This window comes from Astatotilapia calliptera, chromosome 6 (genome assembly GCF_964374335.1).
Source record: "Astatotilapia calliptera chromosome 6, fAstCal68.1, whole genome shotgun sequence".
Lineage (NCBI taxonomy): Eukaryota > Metazoa > Chordata > Actinopteri > Cichliformes > Cichlidae > Astatotilapia > Astatotilapia calliptera.
This window is the reverse complement of record NC_137427.1, coordinates 9353020-9374790: the sequence shown is the minus strand read 5'-3', so window position 1 is coordinate 9374790 and position 21771 is coordinate 9353020. Positions and strand designations below refer to the sequence as shown.

At 38.3% G+C, this 21771-nt stretch overlaps 1 protein-coding gene across 1 annotated transcript; it reads right to left on the bottom strand.

The window, feature by feature from the left end:
• Positions 1–653: 653 nt before the first annotated feature.
• nt5c2b (5'-nucleotidase, cytosolic IIb) lies at positions 654–20775 on the bottom strand. The gene is made up of 18 exons (XM_026170089.2): positions 20566–20775; positions 18935–19054; positions 14172–14245; positions 7885–8002; positions 7475–7570; positions 7264–7355; positions 6411–6468; positions 5712–5805; positions 4460–4513; positions 4227–4310; positions 3980–4021; positions 3753–3860; positions 3109–3175; positions 2828–2998; positions 2488–2539; positions 2124–2184; positions 1651–1827; positions 654–1465 (listed from the first exon to the last, which is right to left on the bottom strand). The coding sequence occupies exons 2-18, from the start codon at positions 19033–19035 to the stop codon at positions 1229–1231; spliced, it is 1686 nt and encodes a 561-aa protein (XP_026025874.2). The 5' UTR covers positions 19036–19054; positions 20566–20775; the 3' UTR covers positions 654–1228.
• Between the last annotated feature and the right edge of the window lie 996 nt (positions 20776–21771).

The window sequence follows — 21771 nt, the reverse complement described above, 5'->3', positions numbered from 1 at the left end:
ATAAAAATCAGCTAAAACTCATTAGACCTTTTCAATTAAGTTTTTTGTCGAAAACACTACTTTCATTACATGCCGAATCCACTTTCATGCTCTTTCCTTTTTTTTACACACTTCGCAAAATAACAAACTTGAAGACCTTGTACTGTACACCCCCCTTACCAAAAAAGAAAAAAAGAAAAATCTGATAAATGAAAAACTTACGTTATACTTCCAAAACAATCAAGCTGACAAATACTGCATAACAGCCCGCTCATGGTGTTGAACGATTAGCTCATCTCATTTACCTTACAGGTATTTATAGAAACAGTACTGTGTTTCGGGGTAGTCATAGAGACTAAGGATAAAATATAGATACTCTGTCCTCTTTGTTGCTTGGTAACAAAGCATCAATTCAATAGCCTCACTTGTGTACGCCTAACCAAACTCCAAACAAGTCAAAGAAGATATTCATCTGGGTATCAAGTGGTGCGAGCTTGTGCTTCAGTTTTGTCCAACATCTTCTTTGCTTACCGTCACTCAGGATGCTAAAGTCTGAATGAGTCTACCGTGACAGAAACACACACAGAAATACTCTTACATACAAGTTACAGCTCTATAAGGACAAGCAAATAAAACAAAATGGATAAAAAAAAAAATTGAATGTTGTTCCCATGTTGCATATAAAAATGTTTAATGTCTGCACTGATTTTTCGGCACTTACGCCGTGACTGCAATGTGCATATTCTGTCAGTTTGTGTTACACTTCAAACTACAGTAGAAAGTCCAAACCTGGTGGATTAAACCGTAAACATGACCAAAACTAAGTGATCCACCAGCAGGACTTAAAACTCAGCGTATAAAAAGATAAAGAAACGTGGTGTGTGATGTCTGTTTGAGTGTGTGTGCTCTGTCTGTCTGCTGGGAGAATTATACAGAAATCAAATGAATTTACAAATCAAGAAGTTTGTGTTTGTTTTCTTTTTTAACTAAGCTCATACAGGTTTTGTTTAGAGGACCGAGCATGCAGTCTTCTGACAGTCATATGATCTCTCTTGCTACTGGTCCTTTACACTTATCCTCAGAAATTTGAAGAATGTGTACGTGTGTGAGCGTGTGTGAGCACACATATGCACACTGGAGATGTTTTCCCCTCTCTGCCTCGCTTTGAAAGCAATCACTACTTGACTCTACTAGGAAAGATAAGAAGGCAGGAACGGGAACATGGCTCCCCTCTAAAGGTCCTATTATATTACTCTTCTTCTTCTTCCTCCTCCTCATCATCATCCTCATCGTGACAGTGAGTGATCTCCTGGGGAGTCTGAGGGAACAGGTTGGGTGGCTTGATCTCGCTGAATGAGCGGGTCAGCTGGTTGCGCTTGCACTCTAGCTCTTTGCAGTCGCTGCAGTGGGTGCGGTTGCGGGTAGCCAGCGGGGACTCTGTGTCGATGTCCACGTGGGTGTGTTCAACTGTTGACTCATGGGGCATCTGGAAGAGGAGAAATAATTTTTTACACAACAAGAACACAGTTAACCTTTGAAATGTTTTACGAACAATGACAGATCAGAACAGACAATATTTTAGTATGTGCATCAGTGAAGTGTGGCAATGTGTCTGCATCTTAAGGGTGCGTGGTTTCATTCAATTCCCCCACTTTACATTCAGATACTCACTAATATGTGTGACGCTCTGAAGAGGTAGCTGAAGGGGTAATACAGCAGGTTAATAAAGGAGGCTGCATACAGGTCGGCATAACGCATCACTTGTGAGGCAAAGAGAGTCTGTCTGGAGCCACTGCGGAACAGGCTACCCATCATGCCATAGCACATGTCCATGTCATGTGTCACTTTCTATAAAACAAGAAGAAAAAGAGAAACTGGTAAGCCTTCAAAATCACGTCAAAAAAAGAGGGACACTGATTCATTAACCCTGGAAAGTACGGTTAATAAATTATTTGGGATGTCGTATTTGTTCAGTGAAACAGCTGAATCTGCATCTTTTTCCGATAGCCTATGAGAGACAAACACCGACTGAAAGGGCTCTTTGATGAGGCGGTTTAATGATTAGTCTCTATGAAACAAACAGCACTAAAACCACATAAGCAGCACATCTGTTGTCATAGCAGCAGAGGTCATTAAGGGTGTACCTTGATTCTCCTCTGGATAGTGCTGATATCTGGCCTTTCATTACTGCTGCTATCCAGATGCCTGAGAAGGAAGCAGGAGAAAAACGATGAGGACTGGGTGGGGGTGTGGATACTGATATCAGCCTCCTGAAAGATGATGAGTCAAAGAGGTGGCGTAACAGAGAATTGCGCCAGGCTATAAATAACGTCAGTGAACCTGCTTATCAGGTGCACACTTTGACACTTTAGACTTTACCCTATTGGCCCTGTGGGTTTCTGTTAAATATGCAGTATCCACACATGTATGCAAACAGACACTGTTACAGCCGAGAGCAAAGAGCAGCAGAATAGGAACCTGGGGGGGGGTAAAGGTCACAGTTCTTACTTGTAGAGTTCTGCCAAGAAAACATCCAGGCCCTGGAGTTCCTCGAATAATGCTGGAAAACAGAGGGAGAGCGTGAATCTCTCTCTCTTCAGCACATTTGAGTGCATGTACAGTTGCTGTACAAATATTTGAAGTTTTGAGAATGTATCCTTTGAGAGTGAGATCATTTACAGGTTTTTGTTTTGCACTTATAGATGTAGTTTTTGCACAACATTTTACATTTCAGATTGCTATTAAAGATCAAGTCCTTTCTGAGACTGAGAAAACAAGCAGTCAAACTAGCCCTCCCACATGTCTGCACACTATGTGTTATTATGAGTCAAGTTCTTTCTAGACTCACAGCTCTTGTCGGTCCACACGTGAAGCTCCTGGGCCAGCTCAGGTATAACCAGGAATGTTCTCCAGCCTTGACGTTTCTTGGATTTGAGGATATCTCCAAAAATATGGTCCCCGATGTATACTATGTCCTTTCCCTTGGCCCCCAGCAAGTCACACACAATGTCTGAAGAGCCTGAATGACAGTAGCGTGTTACCAACTATGTATGCATTCTTAAGGTCCACGAATGACAGATGAATAAAGCCTAGCTCAAAGAATGAATGATGAAACAAATAAAGCCTTACCTCCAGAGTAGACTATCCCATGTTGCAGTGGTCCTGTGTAGGTTCCTATCTTTAGACGTCCTGTTGTCTGAAATGAAGAAAATAAATAAGTCACTAAAAAGTGGGTCTGAATAACCTAAGTGAAGTGAGTGACTGTTTTTGAATCATTCTGCAATTGCTCCATCTTCCTGAGAACAATCATTTAATTACTTATGCACTGATGGCATATTTTTAGGGCCTTTACCTCTGCGTTTTTCTGGCATAAATTCATGCTTAAATTTACATAATGTTATGCGTTTTAAATCATTGTGATCATTGCCTTCCCATTAATATATATGTACCAAAATAATTGACATACAGATTTTGTCTAATTCGACCCTAGAATGGATCCCAGGTTGAACCAGTGACTAAATCAAAAATGCAAACTACGCTCGAACGACTATCTAACAAAAAATTCACTCATGCACTCTACACTGTTTTCAGTAAGCTGGCCCTCAGTTTGAAACAACTGGTGTGTTTTTGGAAAACAAAACGAAGAAATCCTGAACAGCCCTGACTGAACAGCAAATAAGGGACAGATTGTAAGCCACAACATAACACATGCCAGCTAGGGTTCACTTATAATGTCTTCTCTGGCCAGAACTCTCTCTTCTGATTTTGCTTACTGTGTCCACTTGTCTGAGCACTGTACCCTCTGCGAAGAACAGCGGTTTCCTGGCATCCACCAGGATCAGATCAAAGTAGGACTGCCAGGGCCGGTGCGGGGTGCCAGGCTGGGGTGGATGGAAACACACAAACATGAGTACAAAGATAAAACCATGATGTACATTTATATTTGACAATAATAAAAAAAAAATCGTCACCAAATAGAAATAGAAAAAATATGTTTTACCTTTGGGCCATGAGGGAAGTCGAACAAATAGGTCATGATTTTCTGTAACACAACACAACGTCTCTAAGTCTGATGCGACACATACTTTGTTCATAAGCTAATACACGTGTTACCGACAAACTGGTAGAAAACTAATAAAAGGATCTCGGCATTAACTTACTGGCATCTAAGTCTTTCACTGTTATTGCATTACTGTTTTCCCTAATCAGTAAGTTTCCACCATAACTACACACACACACACACTTACATCAGTGTATTTGTAGTCACTGTTGGTTGCCAAGAAAACCTTGGATACTTCATTCATTCGGCTGAGAAGAAGAGGCAGCTTTCCCTGGTGGGAACAGAGAAGAAGAAAAGAAAGAGAAAGAATGAAGCTCTAAGCATCTTTACAAACCAGCCTCTTCACAGACTACAAGAGTGTGAGACACTGTGTGTGTTTTCTCTGCAGCAGTGCACTCACAGTGAATACAAACTACTTACATCTTTCACCACATACTTCTCCAAGTTCTCCACAGTCTTCTCCTTCAGCGTACCCTGCAATGTGAGACAAAGGGGTTAGCAAAATCATCAATAACTATAGATATCAGTGAATAATGCTGGATTTCCAAAAACGCTGATAAAAATTCTTAAAATGACAAGTAAACCTAACTCCTTTGTTTAAAATTGCATTAACATTGGTATAATCTTTCTATCCATTATCATTATGCAATAATGCAACATTTCAAAAGTTTAATCATTAGCTTTAAGACATCACTGAAACGTGCTTACACATCTTGAACTCACTCCCTTTTCAGCGGATGCTCAGGGTGATGTTCAATTTTAGCACACGAAATTAAAACAGCTTTCTAGTGTCAAACTCTAAAGAAAAGATCACTATACACAATAAAGATCAGACATTCTAGTGAAGTAACATTTTAAAGTACAGCTGTATGTTTAATAGCAGTTTGGAAGCAGTAATTGGTGACGACTGCTGCAGAACCTTTGGGACCTTGTGTTGTTTAGTTGTGGCATAATCAGTGGTAGTGTTTCAAGAGTATCTCTAATTCTTCTGTAAACAACTTGTCTTTTTGCAAAGGTTTAAAAATTGGTTTACAGTCTAGGACAAATATGCATGGTTTAACTGCAGTTTATTTTGGAAACAGGTATAAGTACTTTTTAACTGAATATAAGAAGACATAGTTGACAGAATTTTAACTGTGAATTTGTGTTAGTATGTTAGTGCAGACTGAAACATATGTGTACAGAAAATATATGCCTGCATATGAACGATATGATGAATGGCATTATTATTAAGACAGTCTCAAAATTTCCTGTATATGTCGTCTTCACAAATACATATCAGATAAAAACTGGGAGACATTATCCTGATGTTCTTAAGTAAATATTACAAACTTAACTGGATTCTGTCAAGAGACTCGATTCAGACATCGTATGAGGAAAATTTTACTTGGCTTGTTGGTGGCTGCCTTCTGTTATCACATTATGTTATATTTGGCCAGAATAAATAAGGAAGGTAAGACTTCCACCAAGACAGAGGAAGGGGTATCACAGAGATGTCAAAAGTATGAGAGGTTGTGATGATATAACATGCCAGTATGTTTATTTCAATTCAATTATTCTTTGCAAATAATAACTTGTCCTCAAGATATAATTTATGCACTCTATTTCATCACATGATCTAGTTTTAGTTCCAACAAATCAGATTAAATCTTAGTGGTTGCATGTGTTTTACCTTGAAATGGACCCAGTCAACAGCATCCCGGACATCCTGGAACATGCTTTTAAAGGACATGAAGAGGTCGCCATCTTTGAAGCCAGTTTCACAGCTGGGGGAGGGGAGCAAAGACACACACGTACACAGCCGTCGGACAGGCCATAGTTTTATAGAAGGTTTTCAAAAACATGACATTTGTTTTTTGTTTGCTTTTAAATGGGATAGCCTTCCCTTGTTGGAGGGGTCCCCAGCCAAACAGGAAAACATTCTCCCCCTAAAAGACCAACAACCAGGTTTCAGAGGACAAAGGACATGCAACCATTCCAGATTACATTCTCAAAAAAAAATTACAGGCCATTAAATCTCCTTACTTTAACAGTCAGAGGATTATCTTGTTGTTATATCAGGATTTCATTCTCTGCAAATAGTTAGTAATTGTTTTTATTCCTATCTGAATTTGATAAGAATCCATACTTTTTCACAATTGGTAGAACAGATTAATAGATATAGTAATTGTAATCGAAACGAAGGGTTATTTGACTGAACTCCCATTGGATTAACAATAGAATTAGACGAGATTAGCAGCTGAGACACCTGAACCCTCCCATGCGTTAGGGCTTGCTCTTGACCCTTTGTGGCTTGCAACTGTCATGGTCTCATCATGCGGCGCCCAGAAACTTGTTGCAGGCCAGATAAAGCAGAGAAAGGTTTTCTTACCTGTCATATCTATCACAGTTGGTGAAGAAATCCACAAGGCAAGCAAAAAGGTAGGTCTCTGTGAAGGAAACAGGAAGATTGGAAGATAATGTCAAGAACCTCAGTGAAATTATTTGCCGCCCCAGCCTTCCAGATTTAGATTCTGTTGTACACATTCATCCCATTCTTCTGTATGGGAAAGTTCTTCCCACCACCACCACCGCAATACGCCAATTTTTATCATCGGACTTAAACACTGGTCTTATTGTTAAGCCCACCAGAGACTTGACTTTATTTAGCAGCTAAGGAAATAGAGAGGCAGTCTGTAAGGTATGATCCATTTTATATAGCTTCACACTAAGCCGCCAGAATCACCAGCAAGGCCAGAAGCATCATCCATGACCAATCCTCCCTTAACATGACCTTTTCCATTCTTTTCCCATTGGGCAAAACCATTACTAGCTGAACATATTTAGGGATAATACTTAACTCCAAGCTATTAGGCTCTTGAAGATGCATTGAAGCTCTTATTAATTCACTTTACCTACATCAGCTTGTGCTCATATAATCGAAATGCATTGGGCAGTAAAATGTGTATGTATGTATCATGCATTTGCAATATTAACTGTACTACTTGCACTATGGAGTGTTCCCTTCTGCAATCTGGACTATATCCTGTTGCACTAAAAATCACTTTAAAGGTAGATACACTGAGCTACTATGGGCTGATCTGTTATATGCACTTGTATTTTGTATCACGTTGTGCGGTGCTGTGTGTTGTGGAATGTGTCTTGTTTTATATGTGAGCACACCATAACAATTCCTATCAGTTGTTTTGTTGAAATGGCTACAATAAGCTTGAACTTGAACCCACCTGGCAGATTGAAGAGGGTGTTGAGGATATAGAAACGCTCTGTATCATCTCTCTGGATAAACTTGTTGGGGTACCGTTCACGGATCTCTGGGCTGGAAAAAGCAAAAAAGCACAAAAGGGAATAAAATATTTTATCAAATGTTTATATTTATGATGCTTGCTTGTATGCAGAGATCTGTGCATTTTGAGGGGGAATGTTGAAAATACCTACCCTCGCAGGAAGTTGAATCCATGGACACAGACCAGGATATTACCGTAAGCATCAACCTTCAACAAGTTTCCATACATGGTATCAAACACAAGGCCTCTGAAAAAAGGAGCAGAGGGATGCATGATTTTGCAATGCACGAGTAAAACAGCCTTTCTAACTTTCTAACAATCTTGGCACTTAAACTCCTGTCACTTGTTATCTTTTACTACAAAATAAATACAGTGACACTGAACTTTGCACAGGTGATGGGGTTTTTCATACTATTACTTGGCTAAGATAGATATCTCAGCTAAAAGGTTATCTGGACTACAAAGTTTAGAGATTAGGCAACAGAAACAGCAGTTGGTCAATAATCTGATGGCCACGATCAGCCTCATGATGTCTGTGCAGAGAGATGGGATTGGTCTCACCTGGTGGGAAATGACGGGTCATAGACGAAGCTCAGGAGCTCCTGAGGATAACCGATGGACACTAGCCGTTCCACTGTCAGCTCAAAGCCTAATGATTCATATTCAGGTGACTTATACACTACAAAGGAAACACATGCACATTAGTTTAGTAAATAATGCCAGCTGCCCATAAAAGTGTCCTGTAGACACTTTAAAAACTGTGAAATGTTACATGAAAGTACTTAATATTTTATAAATACATACATATAGAATCAAACAAATGATTGGTTATCAATATAACAGATTTTAAATCAGATGTTTAAAAACCTTTTCCCCTGTTTATTTGAATTTGTATTTATTAACTTTTGTAGGATAACTACTTTAATATTGACAGTGATGCTGTACTGAAATGGTATAGATCTGAAAACCTGACTCAAAATTATACAAACAATGTTGTATTTAAAAACCCCAGAAGCATAGCCTGTGGGGTGATTCGATGGCAAACAATGGTTAATGAGGTAATATGCATTTTGTTGCACTTACTCAAGTTACACAACAAATAAGTTTGAGTTTTCAAAGGCCACCTTATCCATTTGAGATCATCTTGTCTGTATTTTGTCAACAACATGTTTTCACTCTACTGGAACATCCCCTCACACCCAATGCCCTTCTCAGTCCTGGCTACCAACACAGACCAGGATGTTCTGCATGTAAATCCACAAAGAAAGAGGATCGGGCGGGCAAATGAAAAATCACTTGATGTTAAGCAGTGGCTTTAATGAGCCCAACTGACGAGCCCCTAACCCGTCACTGCCAGTGGTAGATATTTACCCCAGGCTAAACGAAAAGCGAGACAGGAGTGGGCTCTGGAAATTAAAAGGCTAAAAAAAGACTGGCAGAGGATTAAAATGCTTTCTGACAGGGGGAAAGAATATGTCAGATGTTATAAATATAAAACAGAGAATGCACTGGTGTTAATGCTTGCTTTCTATACCCCCAGTGGGGTGGTGGAAGGCCCCTCAAGGGTTTGAAATATTGGCTGATGATACTTAGAGAAGAGTTAGTTGGAGAGAACAGCACTGTAGGTCAAGCAGGAAAACATCTGTGTCCTACTCTGGAAAACGTGTGTGCATACACAAGTCCTGGGTTATACAGAGAGGTGATAAGTACACAGAGAAGTACAGGAAAAGCCTGGGTTCAGTAAAGCTCTGTTCTTTTGTTGACACCTTTACTCTGTAAGCATGAATTCAATCCAATTTCATTTAAACAGCGCCAAATCACAACAATAGTCGCCTCAAGGCGCTTTATATTGTAAAGTAAAGACCCTACAATAATGCAAAGAAAACAAAGAAAACCCCAACAATCATATGATGTAACTGCATGAGGCAGTTTCTGCATTTTAATCACGTAACCTCTTGTAGTTCACCCCCTGCTGTGTTCTCCCAGTAAACAGGGTTTGGGCCCTCTGCCCAGAGCAGCAGCAGCATACACCAATATAACTGCATTCCCCCCTCCTCTTTGCTTACTTGTAATATTCCTCATGAGTTGCTACAAAGAAGCCTATTTTAAAACCTGTTTCCCCTATGTCACCCTCTTCACTTGAGGTCACTGGGAGTCTCTCTTTACATGTTGTCTTTTGGAAATTAGTACATCCCACACATAAAATAGAACAAATCAAATCTCATTACGAGTTTGTCAGGCTGGAAAACTGAATCAGGAAAATGGTTTGATATATAATAATTATTCTAGACAATTTTAAAACCTATGGGACAGCTAAAACTCCCTACTACACAAAGTTAATATTAGGTCAAAAGCTACTAAAGTTCCCCCAGTAATTGGCTTAAAATGTCATTTTGTCCATAATGTTACTGTTTAATGAAAGTGCACCAGCCAGAGTTAAGTTTGGAATGAACTATGGTTAGGTATTTTATGTTAAAAGCCCTTTACATCAAATCTTCGAACTGTGAACTGTTGATAGACTATCGTAGAACTGTATTTCATGAAAGCCACACCCAAGACTACATAATGCAACATAAAGCTGCATGTTTTAGTAAATGAGACAGCTGAGATGCTCATGTTTACTGCATTTTTTGTAAACAGGAAGTTGGGTTATTGTTGTTTGCTGTGTCCTTGACTCTCTCCCCCTGTGGTGGGAACTTCAGAGATCTGTTTCCCTTTTTATCCCCAATGGGACTGATGCCAGATAATTATACTCCCACTGCTGAGCAGCAACGTATGTCTCCAGAGTTTATAGGCCAGGCCACCACAGGCCTAGATGTAACGTAGACCTCTTGCATACAAGATAAACAACCAGCAGAAAGCCCTTCTGCTGATAGACCCTTATCTCCAAATCAGATATAGTGTGTCGTACAAGGAGACTCTATCTGACCCATTTCACACAGCAATAATTTAACTTGTGTCTTAATATTTGCACAGAATAAAGTGGAAATGTAGGCCTCTGTGACAAATTTGCAACACTATGAAGCATATTGTGGGAAAAATTAGAAAGCTTAAACATTGCCTCAGGGGCACACATTCCAGCCAAAAGTCTGTGAGAAAACTAGGACAAACCTGCTTGTATCTCTCACTGCAATCTGGGCCTAAAACTGTGTTTGAGCAACTTTCTGCAGGGTGTTACGTGTTCCCTTTAGGAGCAGAAGAACAGATGACGCAATGTTGTCTCAACATTGCTAATTCAGTTTACAAAGTCTTACGAAATGTATGATAGTTGCAATTTGTTTGCACTAAAGCTTTAGAATAGAACAAACTTTTCACCTCTTCTTATCCTCGTGTTGAGCAAAATGGCACAAAATGTCTCATTCTGGAAGTCACTGTACGTCATTACACTGATGCATGACGACAATGCATTATGAAATTGTCTATAACAATCTAAAATACTTATGCTGATATTAAAAACAAGCCCTGAAATCACATTTTCTTTGACCGTCTTTATTCCAAGAGCTATAGACAGTCATATGAACACAAATACTTTAATTTTTGGTTAATTAGTTCGTTTACATTGCATTTCTTTTATAGTCTGTGCTCTTCTCAAACGTTTGAAAGGGATAACAGGAGCACAGCTAGTAACAGGCGATGGTGAGGTCTCCAAGAACCAATCGTAATTTCTCAATATCTGAATTAAAATGGAATTCCCCTGTTGCTGGCATAGTGAAATTTGATTACACAGCAAGCTTTATGAATGGATTAGATTGTTGCTTCTTTCTTGAATACATTTAAATGTATCAAAAATGCTTTGACATCTGAAACCAAGGTCACAAGAACTTTAAAGGCACCTTAATAGTTTTTTCCTTCGCATTCCTAGCAATATTTCCTTTCCAAACTTTACCTTTTTTATTCGATACATAAGATGTGATTTTTCTGAGCTTTTTAAGGTATTTTAGTATGTCACTGTAAACACAAGGATTAATCCAGAAAAACAGAGAGAATTATCTTCATGAATCAGGACATGGAGTGCATTTCCTGCTTCAATCACAATCGCATACCAAAGTAAAGAAAAAGTTAACTTATTAAAACGTTTTATAATATGACCGTTATCTTCAGCTTAAATTCACTATGCAGAACTGCAATATATGCTGAATACACACAATAGTAGTCTTTGCACAGTGTGATATATGCCAAACTGATTACAGTTGACAGGGACTGTGTTTAAAATTCACCCAAAGCCTCACACAATCTCCGAAGATAAGGAAAATCATTACATTAGGTTTTGCATACGTTCAATTAACTTAAGGGTTTTCCCCAAAACCCACTATTTTTTCAAAATGCTTAATGACTGCGAAAAGAATTACTGAAAAACTGCTCTTGGTTTCTCTGAGTTTTAGACTTTCTTTCTCTGTTTGGAAACACTCGACACACCATAGACATGCCACAATGAAGGCTGTGAACTCAATAAAAAACACAACTCTTTAATCATGTTGACAACTGCTCCAATCCACTCCCAATATGTTACACTCAGCCACCGCGCTTGTTATGCAAAGAGTACATATTTGAGAACTGCTAGCTTAAAATAGCAAAATATCTTCAAATCTTACAGATTCTTGCCAACTTATCTACAAGCTGAGACAGGAGCCCCTCATCTCTGTAGGAGCAGCACTGTAGGCAACATCTTCACATCATCAGAAGTGGACAGTGGAGATTGAAATAGCAACTGATGTTTAGTTTTGTCATACTTTCTAAACTATAATCTGTGTTTTCATTTGTTCATGTGTACCAAAATTTCCTGACAGATATTATTGAGTTTTTACATAGTGATTTAAAAAAATAAATTATGTTTCTGCTTTAAATCTCTATTTTTATAATCCCAATCTTTCTTCCTTACCTTTTTCCATAAACATTGCACGCAAAAAGCAAGTAATATTTGAAATGTACATATTTCAGGCGTGCTGCACATCTGAACCGCCTTCTATCACATAGCGTTGCATGTGATTAAGCAACAGTCAATCTGAGGAAGCAGTTCTGTGATCAAAATGTGAACACTCTCCAAAGATACACGATAGCCACCCTTCAAGCAAACATTAACACTTGGTTATGAGCTCCCATAAAGAGAGTCATGTCAACAGCTGAGCATCTGTAAAATCTCTTATACCCCGAATGGTGATAGGGGTCCAGAGTCAAAGAAGAACTACAAGTGACTCTTGTTCTCAGGGGAGCCGTCACTGCTGAACTCAACAAACAAACGTGACCTGTTTTTCAAAGTCAGGGAAGATTTATTTTTAGATGTGTAGAGACCGAAAACTGGAGCTGAGTCACAGAACAAAGTGGCATGAAAAATCAGGATATTTTTAGCCAGGTTGCTAGCCACTAGGAAAAAGAACATACACAATTAAGTCTGTGTTACAGAGAGCTACTGCTGGCTTAACATTTCGTTATCCTAGTGTTATGGCATACTCAGTGTATCACTATCATTGACCTAAATAATACTTTATGAACAACAAGCTGTGGTTCAGGGGCAATGGTAGGGTACCCAAATATAGAGCTGAAAAGACAGGGATACTATAGACTTCAACATCTACACCAAACATGAGGTCACAGCACATTTAACAGCTAGGGAGTTTTTTTCAGCTTCTAAAGGCACATAAATAAATGCGCTCTCAAAATCTAAATTTAACGTGACAACCACAAAGTTGGTTTCCCTTTCAGTCAATGCCACTCCAAGACACTTTTATAGATTCATTACATAACGTTTATCAAGATAGGAATGGTCATTTTGACAAGACTGTATTGTTGATGACAGCACAGACGAGCCATGTAAACTGAGAATGTGCTATACAACACTCCAGCCAACTTGGCCTGCATACCAAAACCCTAAAAAGTGCTGATTAATTAGATCAATAAATTGATCGATTGTTTATTAAATCTAAAACACTTTTGGACCGTATATAATAAACGTCTCTTAAAAACTGGCAAATTTAGAAGTAAAAAGAAGTAAAAATGAAAAAAGATCAAAATCATAAAGATAATTATAATCTGACTGTGACTTTGTCATTGGGTCTTTTCTTTTCAGCTGTTATGTTGTAGAGTTAATGGTATTCTTGGGATCATTGTCCTCTTGCATGACCCAGTTTCGGCCATGCTTTAGCTGTCTAACAGATAGCATCATCTTTGACTCAGGTATACAGAGTAGTTCATGGTCAGCTCAGTGACTGCATGGTAACCAGGTCCTACAGTTGCAAAAAACAAACAAACAAAACCCCCCAAATTATCACCTCTTCACTACTGTTCTTGACAGTTGGTATAAAGTGTTTGTGCTGATATGCTGTACTTGGTATTCAAACTGTGCATTATAGTCAAAGAGCTCCACTTTGGTGTCATCTGTTCAAATGTCATTGTTCTAGAAGTCTTGTGTTGATTTTCTGTTTGTTTGGGTTTTTGGGTTGTTTTTTTTTTTAATTTGGTTTTAAAATTTTCTTTCCATTGTCAGAACTTGGGGTAAATTTGTGGGGTCCTCTCCTGGGAAAACTGTGGCATTGTGATAACACATGTCAATTGTTCAATCCAGAAAACTGCCAAAACGTCTGCTTTTACAGAGGTGGTCCCACTTGCTGATGATCAATTAATCAACTGTATCCGATTAGCACCTGGACGCTATTTACAGTCTTAAGTCCAGGAACCATTTAGGGTATAATTTGTTATAATAGGACTTCATAGTACTGTGAAATCTCTTTTTCAAATGATAAATAGGCATTTTTTTCCCTCCAATCACTCACTTCATTAGTTAACTGATTATCCAAACTCTGATCTGATTATGACTGATTGTAATTGATTGTGTGACTGTGTATTTAGCTTACCTGCTAAAGTGTAATCCATATCAAAGCCAAAGCACTTAATCTTCTCCATTGCCAAGCTTCTGTTGACAAAGATTCTGGGGGGAAAAGGTTTTTGTAAATTTTATGTAATCATCCGCAACAAATTATGACTCATAGCAGTTGCCCCAAGTGAGAAAAAGAAGAATGTTATCCCATATATACATATCCAACAACTATCATTTTTTCTTCCAAGTACAACTTTTAAATTTTATCAAAAGGTACATCTATAGATTTACATTTTATCAAGTCAGGTAATTTAGACTCAGTGCATTTCACTGTGCATGCATAGACTGAGGTGTTAAAATAACTGTGAAAATCAAATCTAGAAAAATACATAAAGCAAATGTAAAAAACACAAAAATAAGAGTGTAACTCTTAAAAAATAAGAGTGTAACTCTTATTTTTGCATTCTTTTGTACAGTTATGATTACAAACCTCAGTGTCACCTCTATGAGCTTGCAGTTTGAGTTTGTTTGCCAAAAAATACCAAATAAACAATGATATAGGTGATTTATAGATTTGACTGATAGCTATAGCCCTATTCTTTCAGATTTTCTGTACAGTCTCATTACTTCAAATTATTCTATCCACATAAATCATAAAATGAAAATATGATAAGTTCTAACATGGACAAATCTTGTTTACTGTTGGGTGTCCTTGAGTGTCTAATCTAAAGGTCAGAAAAAAAAGATGAAGTTACTACCACTACTACTACTACTCCAAATTTGGCAATTACCACACAGTGTAAAAGAATAAATTCTGTTATTGTGTTAGGTACAGAGCCTTAAGAAGCCAAAAGGCAGCTTATGACAAGTACTTAAGAAGAGCTTACCAAGTCATTTCAGCCTTATTAAACACCAATATATAACACATAATTAACTACATTTTAGGTGCTGTAATGAAAATGAGAACTAAATATCCATTTCAGATCACTTCATCTTTGTATGTACTGGAAATACCATGCGAGGATGATGGTTCTTTGATACTTTCATTATTACAAGTTGTTTGTTTCTCTAGAGCGTATTTTATGAGATCTACTTGCTGGCGTGTTCCTTAACGATAATAGTAAATTAATACACATAATTAGTTCTGATAATATCTTAAAATACTTTAATATAAAGTGGCCACGATGAAAACCAGCGCTTCGTAGACACAGAAAATACAGCCACACACTGTCTGCGTAACTCTGACTGCTAGCACAGACCTACATAACTTATCTTCTACAGCTGTGACATAGTTGAAATTCTATACAAGTCAATATTTAATCATACAAGAACCGAAATATGTATCAGACCAACAGAAAAATCAAGAATGACACTAAATTAAAAACAAGGGTGAACTGATACACAAGTCTAAAACTGCAAGGCATCTAATCTTCTCATTTTTCTGTGACAATGGTCTATTTATCTTCACCAACGTCTAAATCAGTTGTGAAATACCTGGCAGCGGCTCCATAGTGAACAAGTTCCCATTTAGAGCAAAGTCCACGACACGACTGGCAATGCATTCTGTGTGAAATTAAACCTCGGTTTGACTCTCCGGTGGTCTGACACTGCTCCAGCAACGCAGGGCAACAGTGGACCCACAAACAAAGCCCCCCTCCCTCTCTCTCTTTGCTGTCTTGCCATTCAGAAATTTTCTGACTTGTTGCAAAAATGATTGTGGCCATTCTGCGTCATTCTCTGTTGTTGTGTGCTGTCAGTCAGGGTTGTTGTGAACCATGATGTTTGTGGGCCCTCAAAGACATCTAGAACAATCACAAGTCGGGTAGAATCAAGCACGCCAGTGCCACAAGCTACAGCTGCTTCCCATTACTCACATCTGGTTGAATATACACATTTGTCGTTGGCCTACAACTACTGGTTATTTTTTAAATTCATTTTTGTGGCCGTGAAAACTGCCAGTTGTGATTTTCAACAGAAAATTACCTCTTCAAATATCCTTAGACTTCTTTATTCAAATAAAAATTTAATTAAATATGTTTATGCTGTAACTGTTAACAAAGTTAATAGTACTTTTTACTTTCTTTCTTTTTTTAATGTAAATCCTTTCTTACAAATAAATAAATTTTGTAGATGAAATTAAGCGCTACTGAATCTCAAACTGATCACCTGTAAAAAAAACCAAAAAAAACCCCCCTGATTTGCAAATTCAGGTTAACGACCTTTTAAACTTGAAAAACGTGTACTCAAATATCAAAATGCTATATCAAATTTGATCATCTATATTTATTTTATATATTTAGTTGCTTATAAAAAATGAGCCTATTATGGCCTTATTTTGACATTTAACATTTAACACTGGCTCATCAAAATAGGATGTGCTCCTCATCAGCCAAAACAAATACAGTCAACATTTCGCAGGGATGAACAAAGGATTTAATGTTTAAATCTTTTCTATTTCTGTTTTGCTGGTGCCATTATGATGTAACCTCTTGCCAGATGCCTGTGGGAGGGGTAGTAAAGAACGGCCATAAATGATAAAGCGTGCCCCTCCTAAGATCAATTACTGTAGTCAGCCTTGACTTTGGCCCTGCTGACATCAGTATTGCTTCAAATAGCACCTACAAGTGAATCCCTTAATAACTTTTACTCCATCTGAGCGCAGCTGAAGAACAATCAGCCAGATTTTTTCCACTGCGCTTTAATCTCATGCAGACAGTGACTCGAACGTTTATCTGCACTGGGCAGAGCCATCAGCCCCCTGCAATGTGATATACACAGAGTGCACTGTTTCGGCTGAGCTCTTACTTTTTTTGGAAAGGCCTTTGTGAGTCTGTAAGATAAACAAAAGGTCACGCTTAAATCAGTAATGATTTCACTGACCAAGAACTTCTGTCACATTGTTTCAAAGAGCACCTTTGAACTTTCACTTAGCACTGCATGTGTAACCCTTTGCTGGTTCATGAACTGGTTGATTTATTCCCCAGCAGCACATGCAGAACAAACAAATGAGTGATGGTTTCATAAACCTTGTGAGCACTGCATATTATATAATAGCATGGAAGAAAAGCAGTACCCATTGTAAACATGCCTTAGAGTTAAACATTGAAAAGAAACACTCATTTTATTGCTCTGACAGGGAATAAACCCCTGATTATGTCAGTATAACTGAACGGACTTTACTACAAGCAGGTAAAGGAACAAGGATGTTTATAAGTGAAAAGATATATTAATGGTCAATAAAGCTACTTACTATAAAGTCAAAGCCATAAAATCCCTGCAAAACCAACTACATGTTTATTATGCTGAGGATATCTGGATCTCGAGTCGTCCATTTAGCCCGTGGGTCTTGTCATTCTGCTGATGTTTCATGAGTGAAAAATTTTGCATAACAGCTACAAAGACCACACCCCAGTCACAATCAATTCTATGAAACATCTAAGGCAGCACAGCCTGCTTCACAGTCGAAGTGACAAAGAGACATAGCCTAGTACATGCTGAGCACCAATGGCAGACTACAAGTAAAATAAGACGGGAATTAAACTGGAAAACACAGCACGCTAACAGGATAATCACAGATATAATCACAGATTAGTCAGTCACTCTGTTATAATGACAATAAGTGATACACAATGTAAAATCTAAGAAACGCACTTTAGTATATTTTTAAAATGTATGACATGCTTTGCCATGGTGAAATAAATAGTAACAAGCTACTGTCATAAACTGTTGGGGAATCCAAAGACCACCCAACACAACTCAACTGGTTAAGTCATGATTTGAGTTATCGTTGTTATAGTTACTTAAAATAACTATATGTTACTGTTGGTGTAAAAAATAAATTAGTCAATCAATCAATTCTTAACGGAAATACAAAAAACCCCAAATACATTAAAAAAAAAACCTTAAAGAAACAATGTTTCTTACTAAAGAGAAAAACATCATTACAAAATAAAGACACAGAGGCAATACCTTTAGTTTTAGTTTCAAATTCCTAAACACATTAAGTATGAGGCAGCAGTGTGAACTGAGTCTGGCACATGTACATAGCTGTGAGTCAAATCCTGTATTGTAATAACTGATCTGAACTTTATAAATTTGTCCTTTAAAAGCAGACCTACATTATAATAACCAAAGACTAGAACTAACACTGAAACTGAGAAAAATAAAACAAAACTAAACTAAACATTTCCAAGCAATAAAAGCTAAGCTGAAACAAACAAACACACTCGTGAAACAAAGGAAATTTAACTCAATTTCTTTGACTACTCGCTGATGACAAATTGGAAATAAAAAGGAAACAAAAAACACAAATATAAGCTGTCCGAAATTAATAATGGTAGTTTCTTTAGTGTCCTGATGTCTGTATCACAGAGCGGCCCTGGATTCCTTTGTGGTTCTGTATATAACTATGCAATTCATTCTGTAAACGCCTCTGTGGTGGGTGGCCATACAATCCATCATTTTAACAAACAGAAACTGCATATTATTAGTTTTCATATTACAGAATGGACGTCCACAATATTTTATTATTACCTGCAGATTTAACCTCTGAATGAAAGCTGAATTATGAGCACTATTAATCCTTATATTACAAGCAGTATATTCTTTATGTTGCGCTGACAGCCCCAAATTACAAATGCTCAAATCTTCCTGAAAACTATCATTCATTTACTTTCATTTCTATTCATAATTCAAAATCATCAGTCCAGGAGTTTTATTTGTTTTTTCCACAGTAGTCTCTGTCTGGCTGCTTAATCTATGCTGTGAAATGTCAGTGTGTCCCTTGTGGATGTTTCATACCTGTGGTAGGGCTCCCTCCTGTACTTCTTCATTGTAAGGCCGTCCATGTTGGCGGGCAAGTCTGCATAGTTCTGCAGTCTGTCACTCCATGAAGTGGTCATCTTTCTAACTGTTCAGTCTCTAGAGACAAGAAGAAAGAGACACAGAAGGCCTAAATGCAAGTTGCTGAATATCCGTGTTGATCAGACAACAAAAGAGGGAAAAACCCCCATTAGAAGCAGCAAAGTCTGTGGTGAATAGAAATATAATTCAATCACACTTTGTCCTTTAGACTTTAGAAATGGGATTATGTGGATGAGCTAATCAAGTTCCAACCTGTAGAAATTGAGTGGTTTAAAACTTGGAAGGAGCCAAACCAATATCCTGATAGTTTGGTTATCATCGCCTAATTATGGTGTTTCCTGTGTAATTATCAAACTAGGATTAGATTACACAGTGGAGGGTGAGGACCTACTGTATGTAAAAGTTCAAGCCAGATTAAAATGAGAGATAAAACAAAGACATGTGATACAGTTTAACATGGGGATCATGGTAGTCAGAATATGAATGGGTCCTTATTTGGTTATAACATCAGATTGCAAGCAAAAAAGCTGAGACCTAAAAAAAGAGACATATGGGAAGTCTTGTGGATTTATGCTCCAGTGGAATGCAAGCCTAGTTTCTGGTTTTGTCTTTTAGCTTAAAAGGCCAGTGTTGTGTGTTTTTTTCCTCTTATGCTGACATGCTGTCATTCCTGTACTGTTGCTGGAGAGGCTGCAGGAAGGAAGGGTAGAGATCAGCTTTCTTCTTCTTAGTGCCAGCACAAAAGCAAATGAGAATCACATGCTGAGGCAAAGAACTGTCAACAGGGCCACAGACATAAAAAACAAACAAAAACCACTGCAATCAGTGTGCAGCTTCACAGAACACAAAACAAAAGCTTCAGCTGATTTCATCTGAAACCTTATTTTAACTGTTCGTATTTAAAAACAAGTATGGACACAACTGGTAGACAAATCACTTTTTTGTTATTTTACAGCTTGTTTGCTTTCTTAGCTCTATCTTAATTGCCCATGTTGTGAAATGGGTCCTATGGGGTCAGAAGGAAGCTCTGGCTTGCAAAAATCCACAGCTAAGCATTACGAAAACCTGGTCAACTCAACAGTACTGCAGACAGCAGCTGAAAAGCAAACATAACTTAGAGCAGGCTTTGTTTCCTATGCTCAGTCTTGGAGAGAGAGCGTGGATCAACGAGTACTGCAACTGTACAGCGGGTGAAGCTAACTGTCACTTGTTTTTGGCGAAGAAATCACGCCAGCTCTTTCTTTAACTCCGCAGTCAGAGAAAACAACGGTGAATACTCACAGATTATCTGAACCTAATGTAAAAGTATCTCGACAAGCTAGAACATCTCGTTCGCGGGGTTACCGAACAACATCCCGTTATTTACCACCGGACTACGGGGCTAGCTAACACTCCGCTCAAACCGCCTCCGTCCAGCTCTTCTTTATCTGACATTGATGCGAAGGGCAGCCAGAGGTGGTCCAGGCACAGCTAACGCGTTAGCTGGCTTTGACACAAAAACACGAAGACTTGAAACTGTGGGAGCAGATTTCACTTTGTTCAGCTGCGGTTGGCGTTACTGTACTCACCTCTGAGTTCCTGAATAAAACAAATGCGCCGTCGGTTACTCTGAGCATGCGCCTTGAGCTGCGTGCAAGTCGCAGGAAAAAGTGTATATTCTGACAGAAAGCTGTGGGCGAAGCGGTGACGAGTACTCTGCAAAGCCAGGTATATAATAGCTGTCCGTGCCCTGCCTGCTCCCTGCTGTCTCGCTCTCTGCTGCCAGCTGCTGTTATGAGACATTCAGAGGGCGGTGTTAAGTTCTGTCTATCACAGAGGGGCGGGACCATCAAGCGCCGTGGCACAAACACGTGACCCCACTTGAATTAGGCTTCACTTTATAACAAATTAATTAATTAATTTAGAAAAAAAATAATATAACATAACGATTCAATAATAATAATAATAATAATAATAATAATAATAATAATAATAATAATAATAATAATAATAATAATATTTGATTTTAGCAATATGCTAAGCAAGTCTAATATGCATATGCAACTTCTATACTGGGTGTGTCAAACAGGTGAAAATTGCATAAAAAAGAGGTAATAAGTACCTTTATTGCAACCCCTAACCTTGAAAATGTATTGGTTGTAACCTCGGTGATGTTAAAGTCCTGATTTCCATCAGCTCATTGGCATTCATTCTAGGATTAGAGTTGATTTTTGTTTCTGAAACATGCTAAATAGGCAAATTTTCAGAAACTATAAGATGTGTGTGTAGGTTCTCAATCATTCAGGTCGTGGTACTCACTCTCTTTCCAAGCTCTTTTGAAACTATAAGATGTTAACCTTTCCTAAATGTTGATTTTACAAATTTTCTGGCCTTTTGGAGGTGTCGTTTTGTTTTTGACACACAGGAAAATTCATATTCCATTGGATAGTTACAATAACCAGGGACTGAACTGTTAGGGCCTCCAGGGCCAGGCAACGGGGGCTGAAGCCACAAGCTGGTGTACTACTAGTGCTGGTCCCAAGCTGATATAAATGGGGAAGGTTGTGTCAGGAAGGGCGTTGGGTCCAAAATCTTTACCTAACAAAATATGTGGATCATCAAGACTGAGAGCGGAAGAATGCTTGTTCAAAGGCAGTGAGGGAGAAGCCAGGAGTGTGGAGGTGAGAGTAGGGACTTTTTTTAGACTGTAGAGATTACTGGTAATAGCTAATAAGACCACAGAGAAGCCTAATATATGTGATGATGAGTGTTGGTAGATGATCTGCTGTAGTGTC